At 41.9% G+C, this 12601-nt stretch overlaps 2 protein-coding genes and 1 non-coding gene across 3 annotated transcripts; 2 read left to right on the top strand and 1 right to left on the bottom strand.

Annotated features, from left to right (window-relative positions):
* Window positions 1-661: 661 nt before the first annotated feature.
* On the top strand, window positions 662-3722 carry LOC119222544 (tumor protein D54-like). Its single transcript, XM_037479276.2, has 9 exons — window positions 662-803; window positions 1230-1345; window positions 1434-1582; window positions 1829-1876; window positions 2264-2365; window positions 2778-2804; window positions 3056-3091; window positions 3232-3280; window positions 3359-3722. Exons 1-9 carry the CDS (start codon window positions 791-793, stop codon window positions 3428-3430), a joined length of 612 nt encoding a protein of 203 aa, XP_037335173.2. The 5' UTR covers window positions 662-790; the 3' UTR covers window positions 3431-3722.
* A 681-nt stretch (window positions 3723-4403) lies between these two features.
* trnae-cuc (transfer RNA glutamic acid (anticodon CUC)) lies at window positions 4404-4475 on the bottom strand. Its single transcript has one exon. It is a non-coding gene; the product is annotated as a tRNA-Glu (tRNA).
* A 279-nt stretch (window positions 4476-4754) lies between these two features.
* LOC119223693 (pancreatic progenitor cell differentiation and proliferation factor A) lies at window positions 4755-6825 on the top strand. The gene is made up of 5 exons (XM_037481089.2): window positions 4755-4889; window positions 5875-5977; window positions 6118-6195; window positions 6283-6376; window positions 6451-6825. Exons 2-5 carry the CDS (start codon window positions 5923-5925, stop codon window positions 6581-6583), a joined length of 360 nt encoding a protein of 119 aa, XP_037336986.1. The 5' UTR covers window positions 4755-4889; window positions 5875-5922; the 3' UTR covers window positions 6584-6825.
* Window positions 6826-12601: the final 5776 nt, after the last annotated feature.

The raw sequence follows: 12601 nt of genomic DNA, 5'->3' as shown, positions 1-12601 counted from the left end.
ACAAAAACGCAACAAATTGGACTGGCTACCTTTTCTTGTGGCACGCAAGAACAGTGAGTGAGAGAGACAAATTGTGTTGTACAATTTAATTTATTTATCCAGATACATATTTAAACTATACTTGGAAGAATGCAACTTATAGGGAAATTGAGTAAACTAAATCAATATGTCTTTTGCTGCTGTTGGTGGATCATCTCCGGGTATCATGACCAAAACCACACACCACAACAAGAGCAGTTTTAGTTTAAATTCCATCAAGAGGAGACTTGTAGTGGCATTTTTTGCCAGTAGATGGAGGCAGGTCTGAATGAAAGGATGAATGATTTAGATATTTATCTTAAACTACCATATATTGTCAAGGATAAAACCACCCAACACTACAAAATATGGTAATATGCAAGATGAATAATTAAATTGACTTCTACATTCATTTGCAACTTTTATGTTGAACTTAAATGACTATAATTATGTTAGTGTAAGTTAACTTTTCATGCTCCATCTTTACCAGCTGCCGACACAACGCCTTTTATACCATTCTCAAATGGGCCATTCTGCACAATCGGTGCTCTTACCGTTGGTCTTTTATGCACTTAGAAGTCATTTGAATGCATGATTCATACTGGTAACCGTATCGTGCATATTGCGCTATCATCCCGCATCTAGAAGACAATGACGTCCTCCGTGATCTCGCCTGAGACTCTTTGAGTTGAGCTGATTGGATGGTGACGTCACAGGAGGCTGCTGCTAGCTAAACGAGTGACAACACTCCAGAGCTGAAAGTGAGGCAGCGATGAACCGACCGGGTAAGACAACTTCATCACTCTAACCGTAACAAACACCCAGGGGGATAACCTGCGCTCAGGGTGTTTGTGCTGCTTTCCACGTTGGCTAACGTCAACGTTAGCACCGTGCGCAACAAGTAATGTTAGCAGTTAGCTTCCGTTAGCCTCAGTTAGCCGTGGAGTTCAGCACATAGGACAGCTCCGGGTGTGTTCACTGTTAGAATCTGTAAAACCGTAACTGGTGTGACTGGTGTAAATTACGTCGTTTTAAAGTTATTAGAGAACGTTAAGAAGTGTGAACCAATGATATGCTTTATCTATCCATCCAATAGTTTTAGATTATCAGATTTTTTTTCCTCATAAGGGTATTCTATATATTGGTGACATCTAGATCTGACTAACATTATCTATCTAAAAATAATTAATTTAAACCATCTGCTATGTAAGGTTTTGGTGGGGCTTCAACATCCACAAGCTTCTCCTCGAGGATAACAGAAAATGGATGCTCAGACTCAGACCTAACAGAGGAGGATTTATGCAATCTACGGATTGAACTTGCAAAGGTTATGATTCATTCACTGGAGTTAAACATATTTAACAGTTTCTGCTCACATGTTGTCTACTTATTTATGTGTTTTTGTGTTTTTCCAGGTTGATGATGAAATTCAGACATTGAGGCAGGTGCTTTTGGTCAGAGAAAAATATGCAGCAGACATCCGGAGGCAGCTGGGTATGAGCTCTCTCAGTAACATCAAAGAGAACCTGTCCAGGGGCTGGCAGGACGTCCAGACCTCAGCCCCGTGAGTGCAGCACCGTCGACCTAAACATTGCATGTCTACACTGCTGCTTTCATCGTAAGGCGACGGCTTTCAGATGGCCAAAAACTCAAACTACATACATGTAGTCTAAGCAGGCTTAAGACAATCTGGCAGACCATTTGCCACGCATTGTCTTACTTTGACATGGTTACGTAACCATGGAAAACACATACTGACCGTTGTGTGCTTGGTCTTAAGTCTGGTTAATCATCTGTCAACCTCTTTCAGATACCTCTCAGCCTCTGCGACTTTGGAGGACATCAGCCACTCCAACATGTGAGTGTTGGTCCTAATGTTGGCATTATTTCCATGAAAAAATGATTCTGAAACATTTCATGGCACAAAGGACGTTTGGCCCTGCGCTCACACGTTAAAGAGGATTCTCTTCTAAGAAACGAGTGATGGGATTTTCCAGGTTGAATGGGATTGGTGCCCCGTTAATAGCCTTACAGCGGGGCTTAGTGCAAGGAGCAGTTGTATTAACAGGTAATGGCAGGACTGGCCTAAAGTGTTTGAAAAAGCGTGAGCCACATGCACCAAAGCCACTGCTGTATACAAGCCTGTTAACTGCTCATATCTTTGTGCTTTCTGTGTCACATGTGTGTTGGCGTTGTGACTGCTCTCTGTTTAAGCCTGACTGCCACTACTCCTTCGAACCTGTAGATATACGAGGACCCGGGACAGTCTCAGTCATGCAGGCCAGGTGACATCATCTGCACTGTCCAATATCGGCGTGAACATCACCAGGAGACTGGCAGAGATGAGGTACCCACGGAGCTGGTGAAGCTTCCCTCTTCTAACTAGTTTACACCTTTTCCAATCTGATTTGGTAAAAACATTATAAGCCATAATAGGCAAACAATTAAATGTAAGAACATAGAGAAAAATAACATGATTGAAATGTTAATAGTGAAATAGCTACCAATGAGGTGGTAGGTGAGGATAACGATTAGCTAATGCAGCAAGGAGCGACAAGCAGTTATCAATATACATACTACATTTAAGAGATGGTATCCATTTATGATGCTTTGTAAAGGACAATACAGCAGCATTTGAGGTTCATTAGGTATGATAATCCAATCACATGATTACATCTGGACATCATCAACAGCTGATAAGTCTGTTATACATGTTAAAAAATAAGCTGATGTGACATCATCTGTGTGTATCTCAACAGAGCTCTGCCTCTTCCGAGCCCACCACGGTAAGACGGAGTGTGTGTATGTATGTGTGTATTATTACAACAGTGTGAAATTAGTCTGTTTCAAGTAAACGCCCTTTAGAATCTTACTATATATATATATATATATATATATATATATTGATGTGGAAACTCAATTCTTGAATGTTTGTTGTCCCTGGTAAATAAATACATGTGTTTGCTTATTTTGTTCTATGGTGTTTCTGAGCTTTAAAACTTTATTCTCTCTTCTGCCTCCCCAATGTGACACAAAGCACCCTGAGCCACACCATGAGTGTTCCATCTATGAGGTAAAACATCATGGCCCCTCTTAAGTGTACCGCATAATGATACATTTGTGTGCTCAAACACAAATGGTTGAAGATCTGTCATGAATTGTAGAAAAAAGTCAAATATGTCCTGTGTAATTTGTCTATACGTTGCTCTGTAGACATTCTTCTACATTCAAGTCTTTTGAGGAAATGGTCGGAAATGTGAAGGTGAGTTTATCAAAACACAAAGAGTTATTTCTGTGTATTTTATTGAGTCTTGATCACTTTCTTACTTGGATCACTCAGGACAAAGTGGGTGGTGGTCTCACAAATAACGGAGACACCTCTGGATTTGAAAGAAGATCCTCACGCACATGAGATGGACCCTTATTACATATCACTAATAATGATGTTTTTTTCATAAAAATAGAAATTTTCTTCTTTTGCTCCTTTTACTATGTTATTTGTCTTATTTTCTCCATGATTATTTATTGTATTAATACAATATGACAAATAGAATGTATGATGATTGCAATGGGAAATCATCATGTGCAAGTTATTTACTTTGACATGCAGTGTCCAGTAAACCCATCCCATACCTGTAATAGGCATTTATTGACGTTAATTACTTAGTTACTAAATAAAATATTACAAACAAGAAGTATTTTTGTAATTTAGGATTTTTCCATTAAAGTCAATTGAATGGTAAATGGTCTATTGTTGTTTATGGTCATGTTAAGTTCATTTCATTTACTTAGATTGGTTAATAAGAAACGTTTTTTAAGCCCGAGCTGCTCTTGTTCCTGGTGATGGGTTTATTCTATATCGAGCCTTTGGGTGGCGTTAGAGGCTTGTGTAAAGAGTTTTATTTTTTTAGGATAACGAAACTAGAGTAAGTGTACATTCAATTGCATCCGCTTTAGTTGAAATAAGGGTACTGCTACTGATCTATTAATTCGGAGTACTTGGAACATTCAGTGCCATGGAAGATGTTCTTACGCTACATCAGTAGGTCTTAAACTTTTTCTGTTATGACCCACTTTGGAGGAAGAAAAATGTTATTGATACACTGCCCCACATGTGGACTTTTAATTTGGAATAACTTTTTGTGACTGCTCCCTCTATGCTTTTTCAGATAATGAAAACAATTTTCTATCACTTTCAAGTAAACCAGATTGGTCCATCTGGTAAAAAAGTGCAAACATCTTGCAAACAAGTTCTGTGCAAAACATAACAAATATTTGGCAAAGATGCGATCCCCACGTAGCACTGCAACCCACTGGAGACAATCTCAGTTTGAGAGTTGTGCTTCACTAAATATGCTTGTACTAAAGTGCAAAAAAAAGTTGCATTCCCTGACCGGGAATCGAACCCGGGCCGCGGCGGTGAGAGCGCCGAATCCTAACCACTAGACCACCAGGGAGCGGCGCGAGGAAACCAGTCACTTAGTTATTTATACCATATGCAACATGTATGAAAGTTGGTTGAAGTATACGCTGGCGTTACTTTATACTACGTATAACAACGTGTTTACATTAGCGGTCAGCTGTGGGTGCCGCGACGTTATGTTCTTCAGTCTTTCATATCAGCGGGTTCATGTAAGTGTCCTTTTTTCTGACGTCATCAAGTTTCCCTTCCTGAACCGAGCAGAACGACGCGTGTCGGCTCGTCATCATTTAGACCCCGCCCAGTGCCACAGAAGCACGTGCGGGCAAAGCCCCTATAAAACTCGGTCCTTCTACAGGGGGGCAGTCAGTGCTGTAGAATCGTCTACTAAATGGGCCATCGTCACAGTTAGCGCTATTACGCGCCCTTCGACCACGTCCTGATCTTAAAGGTACGTCGAATATTCTTTAAATATAGACTAAATTGTTTTTATCTTTTGTCTCTTCCAAGATCTTATTTTCAACACAAAATTGTCATTTTCGTATATGAGCTGGAATATAGTTTTATATTTTCAAGTGTGCGTACTTAGTTTCTCACACCTATTCTAATCATCTCAGCAAAACATGCACACCTTTTATGTGCACATGCAGTAGATCTGCTCCTTGCTCTGTGTGCAATCGGCCTTCTGACTGTTGAGTTCATGCTTTATTTCTCTGCCATGTTTATTCAGGCAGTGAGGTGCTGTTCTTGTCTGCTCCATGAAATCCCCAAATCCAATCTGCTGCTCACCTGGTGTTAAGCTTCATACTTCAGCTGGTTTTCCAGGCTGCTAAGACTCTCCTATTTAAGATAAACGTGTGGTATAAAATGCACACACAAATATTCTTGCAATTTTGAATCAACAAATTTGGTGGACCTTCTGACGAAACCTTTAGCTTATCTCATCTTTCTCTCTTACTAGAAAGATTGTATATAACCACCTATCATTTCTTTGACGTCTGTCATACAAACTTGCACCTGGTGTTAATGGCACAATCTTATGCCCGAAACCTCCATGGTCACGCAGCAATCTTGTGCGCCAAGCCTTCAGAGTGTAGACTGACATTGTGGAAACCCAATCTAGTTATTTGAGCCATGGGAAACCGGATTCTAGGAAGCAGCTGCTTCTGACTTATTACTAGGTGGATGGGAATAAAGGGCATGCATGCAAAAAAAAAAAGCTTACCACGAAAAAGCCCGGGAGTTGAAGGCTTCAACGCATGTCTCCTTTACCCCAAGCATTATTTAATAGGAATATATGCAACAGCAATATATGTATGTATTAAACAAAAGGCCACTCTTTTTTTAATATATGGCAATTAAACCATGACTGCATACATTTTCTTATATTTCCATGCTAATAATATCTGTATCCTCTATTTTCCTTCTGTGTCCAGGTTTCCATTTTCCACCCGTGAGCATTTTTCCAGCTAACGGCATCAGAAATGGCAGCAATTCCATCCACTGGCTCCCTCATCGCCACGCATGATTACTATAGAAGTGAGTGACATGTGCCTTGTATGCTTCTCAGTGAATGGCAAGATGGCATCTTTGTGGGGGTTTTTTTCTGGCAGGAGAGTACGTATTCTCTTAGATTGTCTTGACTTGACTCCTAAAACAATTTTTTTTTTTTTTTCCAGGGCGCCTCGGGTCCAACTCCAGCAACAGCTCCTGTGGGAGTGCGGAGTACACAGGAGAGGTGATTCCACATCCCCCAGGTGTGTACCAAAAAAAGGACATGTTTTTGCAAAATCTACCTGTAGCAAACTGAGATCCCATTTCTGATTTGATTCTGCTGTCTTCAGGTCTTCAAAGGCAAGATTCTGGCCACTGGTGGACTTCATTTTTCTTTGCCAAACAGAACCAGCCCGGCATGCCGACCGGATCGGACGCTCAAAAGTGAGTGTAGTGACCAAATGACATTTAATGAGGTGCAGTGACGGTTGGTCCTAAACCTCCTTTTTGGTTTACAGGAACAGCACGTACACGTTGGCCGACGGTCAGGTGACCTGTGTCGCCAGGGAAATGGTTTTGAACCGGAAGCTCAGTGTGAGCAGCGACAACGGAAAGTCCGACACCTCCAACCCTCCACCTACTTCTGCCTAGACTCCACCCTCACCTGCCTGCACCCCCACCTCACATCCACCCCCCCCCCCCCCCCCATCCCGCAGCTCGTCAACCATCACTTAGTCCACGTCACTGGAGATGATGATGGGTTTTTTTAGTCGATGGTTTTTGCCCATGTATAGTATATTTTTGTTATGACCAAAAGTTTAAAAAAGTACTTTTTTTTCATTTTGTTCTTGTGACTTTAAACTGTTAATAATAAAAAAAATGCTTACAGTCAGCACTGTGTAACGCATTGTGTCTTCTGATTCCACACAGCTGTTTTTAACCTTTTTTTATAGACTAGTAATTGTACGTAGTTTCCACAATGATCCTCTGTGCTAATGTCAGGTCCCTTCAGGTGACCCTCACAGCTGGCGTTTCCACTCTCAGGGAACTAATGCAGCCTACTAATTCCAAACTAATCGGTTTATCTACCAGTCGTATGCTACAAATACAGCTCACAACTTGTTTCGGGGCGATGGTGGCGCATGGAGTAGTGCAGTGCGCTGGGGGCCGCAGGGTTGGTGGTTAGAATCCCGGCTTCCCCATGTGCCATGTCGACGTGTCCCTGAGCAAGACACCATACCCCTAACTGCTCCCCAGGCGAAAATGTAATGCACGGGTTATAATGCAATGTAAGTCGCTTTGGATAAAAGCGTCAGCTAAACGACATGTAATGTTTCACCTGAGCACGAATGTGGGTCAGCAGCTTCTAGAAAAGGTTTGGTTTTCATTAAAATGCATGTATACAATATATTTTGGTTCTCCAAATGTAAAAATGGGTTCAACAGAGTCCAAAATTAGATGACCCTGAACATTTACGCAACAAGTTTGTGAAAGCAGGTCAACCGTCAGTTACTGCCGGCCGGGGTTGGATGACCACATTCTTCCAGTGCTGCCAGGAGTGTGCTCATGTTTCACTGCAGTCTGTGTGGCTTTTCATTCAATGAAACCTGTTAAAAGCAACAAAGGTGGCAAAAATATATTAAATCCTACAAGGCCACAAACTCTGACGGCTACAATGTCTGACGGTTTTCACATCATGTTCTGCTGACTGTTTGGATCGATACAGGCACAAGTTCTCTGAATTTAGTTTGTTAGTGGAGTGATATGTGGGGAACATTTTGCAATGTGTACACGGACCACTAAGAATAGACCGAGGATGCAGTCCAGATCATTCATAAGATAACCTCCGTGTTCCAACAGGAAAGTTGTATATTTTCAGAGCTGTTGGTGGATAATGTAGAGAAACGTACCAGGACAAACGTTTGGTATTTAAAGGACCAAACCCATCATCCGTGTATTTAGGCTTCTATCCGTTTAAAAAGTGCACGATCTGTCCTGCGGGCCACCCGAAGCTGCTTTATTTCAGACGACGTATCAGGGAAGCGCTTGGGTTTAAAAATGTCCTGGCATATCGGGCGAGTACAATCCCTTCCCGTGACGCCTCAGCGACACAGGAGTTGCGTTCTCCTTCTTCACAGGCCGCTTTGGGTTTCTCAGTACAGAGTTCAAGGAACGCGGTTAACGACCAATGAATAATCATCACGACGGCACAGTTTCAGATTAGGAAAAAAGGGTTTGGATTCACGGTAAAAAGTGTATTCAACTAATTCCAGATTGTTTCTTTTGAGTAATTATAAGTGGTTAGTGAGGACCGTGACCAGAACAATCAATGGCATGTCTACATAAAGGTCATCAGCACCAATATCATGCATTTCTCACCCAGGCAGCATAGGACAGAAAACGTTCATATAGAAAACGTCTGAGAAGCAGATGTGATCCGGACAGAATCCGTTATTCAGGCTTTGAAGTATACCATTAATGATTATGTGTCTACCTAATTCTGTTACTAAAGATGCTCGGGTGTCAGAGTTCAAGTGTTGAAGGATCCAGGAATCCAGGAGGGGGGAGGGATTTGAGGAAGAGGGCCACGTCCTTGGAGTGTTGATGCTGCAGGGTGGTTGTGTTGCCATAGCACCCTGAAACCCGAAGAGGCGAGGACACTCCACAGAAGCTCCGTAACCTCGCCTCACGAGTCACTTCCTCAACTTTTTGGTCTTGTTATGGCTGACGTTGACCTCCCAATTCAGAATGAACCTTTGGTGGCAAAACGTTATCCGTCTTCTCTGCATTGGTGACCAACAGGGGAAGAACATCCTCAGCTCCCGGCCAGTTTCATATTTTTAGGGTCACAGCAATACTAATAAATTCATCTTTGACTATAATCGTCCGTGTGATGATCATTGAAACACTATCCTCCAAATGGCGTCTTTTTTTAAAGCCTGATGCGCTGGAAATATGGTCTGTGAACGCACGTGGAAATAGCCACACGTGAATTGGGTCAAAGAGCGATTGTGGAATCTGGGGCAAAGGTGTCGGGACCACGAGTACGACTCCATTCTACTCAGTGAGACAGACCTCTAAACATCTACTTCTCAGTATTAGCAGACAAAGTGCATTGTTGTGTAATTTCATGTGTTTGTCTTTTCAGATAAAGGGGGGGGGGGGGGGGGGGTCAGACCGGGTGCAGCGGCTCCTGTGTCCTCCTGTTTTTAGCTCATGTTTGACCGGCAGCACGAGCAGGCAGCGTGTACCGCCCGGCCCGTCTGAGCTCACGTGTCACTGAGAGGCCGTGAGTCTCGCCGTGACACAGCTGACTCCATTTAACTGGAGAACGCATTTCAGATGAAACGCGTCTGAAAGGGTGCGTAGGTCTTGAAAGGTTGTTACAATGGTGAACACGGACACCCGGTGTTCCCTTCATCTTTAACTGAAAAAAACCAAGTATATATATATAGAGAGAAATGTAGAAATGTTTAAGTGAATTATATCAGGGTCTGGAAACACGCAGGTCCACAAATATTGATGTGAAACAAACTTTTCATGTAGAAATCTGTTTGTTATTGTGTCTTTCAAGATCTCATTTCAAATCTGAAATCTTCGGGAAACACAAGTTAAAAAGGAGAGAGCCATGACATTATTGTGTTGGGAGTCAGTTGCAGTCCACAAAGCGTAAAGATTCTCAATGTCATGGCTGAATATTAAGCTGATTTGGACAATGTGGATGAGCTCCAGCTGGAAGCAGACTTGGTAGGACACAAAAACAAACTAAAATTTCTCATGTTAATTTCTTTTAATGTGATTTTCCTCTAGACTTTACTGCATTTAATATTGAGAATTACCTTAAATGATTCAAGCAATCATTCTCTTTCTGAGATGTATATTAATATAAATTAGATTAAGATGACATCACTGCTGGTGTGTGTTTCACTGAGTGAGAATAATACCTTTGGTGCTGGAACACAGCGTCCTTTTCCTCTGTGGGAGAAAGCAGCTGTAAATCTTCCCAGACCTGCATGAGCCCAGCCAAAACATTTGACTTCATGTTTTCATCTTCACCGCAGCATGAATTATGAAATCTAAAGATGAGCACGGTGTAGATGGTTTGTATTTGACTTTTTCAACATCAATGCGCAGTTTGCCTTTTCAATATACTTTGTGTATATTGAGTGTTTACTTCTTTCTAAATGCACTGCAGCTTCATGCTAAAAAATTTTTAATTTTTTTCAGGCATTTAACTGTCCACCAAGACTTTTGCCTTAAACGTCTTAAAAGATTTGACTAAATCCAACAGGCCTAAAGAGAAAAAGACGTTTTTTAAAATAAATAAATAAATAAAGAATACCTTTTGAACAACGTGTGCAAAGTGAAGGTGTGAGCAGCAGCGTTCTGCTTCCCTCTTGTGGAGGGAGGAACATCCCTCCCGAAAACACACAAAGGGAGGAGCAAGGAAACGAGTGAGGTCTCAGTTTGATGGCTCATCGCACTGTTTTATTCAATTACTGACATCTCAGGAGAAGAGGAGCGCCTTGGAGCTCCGCTGTTGGTAAACCACTGGTGTTTTTTTTGTTTTTTTTCTTTGTCTTTTTTTCATAGCGTTGATGCAACACTGAAAAAGCGCTATTTCCAAACAAACACAGGTCCCTCATCAGTGATATGTAATAGGCGGAGATAATCTCACCTGGACAGTTTTGCATGAAACATACAAATGAAACAGGTTCAACCCTTTCTTTTGTCTTTTTGTTTCACATATAATAATAAATATCCATACCTATAAACACTCGGAAAAAAAACTATTAGGTCACAGGTACTGGAAAAAAGTTCCACTTTTAAATCACAATGATGAATGTACAAAACAATAGACATCTCATATAAATGTTGATGGTTTTCGTTAAGAGATTTAAATCTCACTTCAGAAGAAATCACTGGATAAAAACTAAACTCGGAGATTCAGTATTTCCTGAGGTTTATGGGTTCCCCTTAAAAAGGCCAGGAGAGGGGAATGGCTTTTATGTTACCGTGGAGATATTACAACAGGTCAAAGTGTACCTTCCAGGGTACCAATCGAGTTCTCCCTGACAACGCAGCCGGGATATTGAGAGGTTCTGAGCACTTAATGCAGTGTAATAAATGTAGCCACACCCCACCCATCTCCATTTAGGCCACAATAGTATTCTAAAAGAGTTGATTAAAGTGGAGCCTTAACAAATCTTTGCTGGTCCACTTTGAGAAGTTGTGAAGCTCCCTTTTTACTTAAGATTTACCGGGGTTTTTTTTAAATGCCGAAAGCCACCGCAACACCGAGGCGACCCGATCCAGCTGTCACGGCCTACTTCAGGACCACGTCACGCCTGCACTTTGATGCAATGAAACAACAACAAAAAGGAAAATATCTGGGCAAATGTACACAGATTCGGAGTGAGGAAAACAAAATATAGACTGAATAAAACACAAATGTATTTTGAAAAACTGTACATGTAAACATCACACTTTCACTGAGTCCAAAACCAGAGGGGAAATACAAAGCTTCACACAGGTTTACAGTACAACCTCCTGCACAGAGCTACAGTCTCTCATCAGTGCAGGAGAGGCAACAGTTGAAATAATATAAATAACAATAGAAGTAATACAGACCACAACCAAAGGATAAGTTAAAACAAGCAAAGACTAAAACCACTTTGAATACATTTTTTTCAGTGCTGTACCCACAGACAAAAAAAGGTTTAAAACATCTTTTATCACTCTTTGTACAGCTATACAGTACATTTATCTGACCACTTAAGCAATCCACAAGCTACCAGGGCATTTTAACACCACTAGATTACATTGTCCAGTCAATACAAAGAGAAAATCCATTGGGCATAATTAGAAAAAAACAAAAACAACAACAACGTGACAACCGGTGGTCGCCAGTAATCACAGTAACGCCTCAAGTTTACAACTGTGCCAGCTAACGTTTGGTTGTGGGACCGGGACAGCGTGACGTCACTGCGCGGGGGGAGATGATCTGCTGCGGTTTGCAGTGATGAACGAGCAGGTTGGAGGAGACAAGGAAGACATGTGTGAGGACTCAGGTCCCACGTACATCTGTGTACTACAGCTATGATCGTGCCTGAGCCCTGAGGGGGGAGGGGAGGGGAGGGGGCGTCCCCGTAAAAGCCGCTGAACTGGGCGCGTCCCAGTGGGTCGGCGGGTCAACCTGGTTTTGGGTCGACTTAGCTTTTCGGGATGAAATGAATCTGTCACCCTTCACCGGATTCAAGTCGATTAACGCGACTGAGACTGATTGACAGGTCGAGGCGAGCTGTGAACACACGTGATCGTTTCTTCCCGCAGGTTCAACCCCGCGAGCCACTGCTCGTCAGGAAATAAACCCGATTCAGCTCCGAGCCGGACCTTTGACTGTGAGCCCTGCTCCCCCCCGTGAGCCGTTTGCTTTTTTCATCAATGAAGCAGAACGAGCGCTCCTTCTGTCCTTTGTCGTGATCAGTTCTTACTGTGATTGAACTGAAGCTGATAATCCAAATGAGGTAAAGACAGACTCAAATCACTGTTTTGTTACCTTAATCCTGAGCTATAAAGTGCTTCCAAACTTGCAATAGTTGAAAATAATGTAAATGTTCTGCATCCCAATTTGTGACATTGGAATAAAAATGTGAAATGGTTGTTTAG

The sequence above is a fragment of the Pungitius pungitius genome, chromosome 1 (genome assembly GCF_949316345.1).
Source record: "Pungitius pungitius chromosome 1, fPunPun2.1, whole genome shotgun sequence".
NCBI lineage: Eukaryota > Metazoa > Chordata > Actinopteri > Perciformes > Gasterosteidae > Pungitius > Pungitius pungitius.
The sequence above is the reverse complement of the archived record's forward strand: the minus strand, read 5'-3'. Positions and strand labels throughout refer to the sequence as shown.

Coding starts and splice junctions, on each gene's coding strand:
- LOC119222544 (XM_037479276.2), top strand. Junction 2,805..3,055: donor CCTCTTCCGAGCCCACCACG/GTAAGACGGAGT, acceptor TGTGACACAAAG/CACCCTGAGCCACACCATGA. Junction 3,092..3,231: donor ATGAGTGTTCCATCTATGAG/GTAAAACATCAT, acceptor GTTGCTCTGTAG/ACATTCTTCTACATTCAAGT.
- LOC119223693 (XM_037481089.2), top strand. CDS start 5,923: ATGGCAGCAATTCCATCCACTGGCTCCCTCATCGCCACGCATGATTAC. Junction 6,196..6,282: donor GGTGATTCCACATCCCCCAG/GTGTGTACCAAA, acceptor TGCTGTCTTCAG/GTCTTCAAAGGCAAGATTCT. Junction 6,377..6,450: donor ACCGGATCGGACGCTCAAAA/GTGAGTGTAGTG, acceptor TTTGGTTTACAG/GAACAGCACGTACACGTTGG.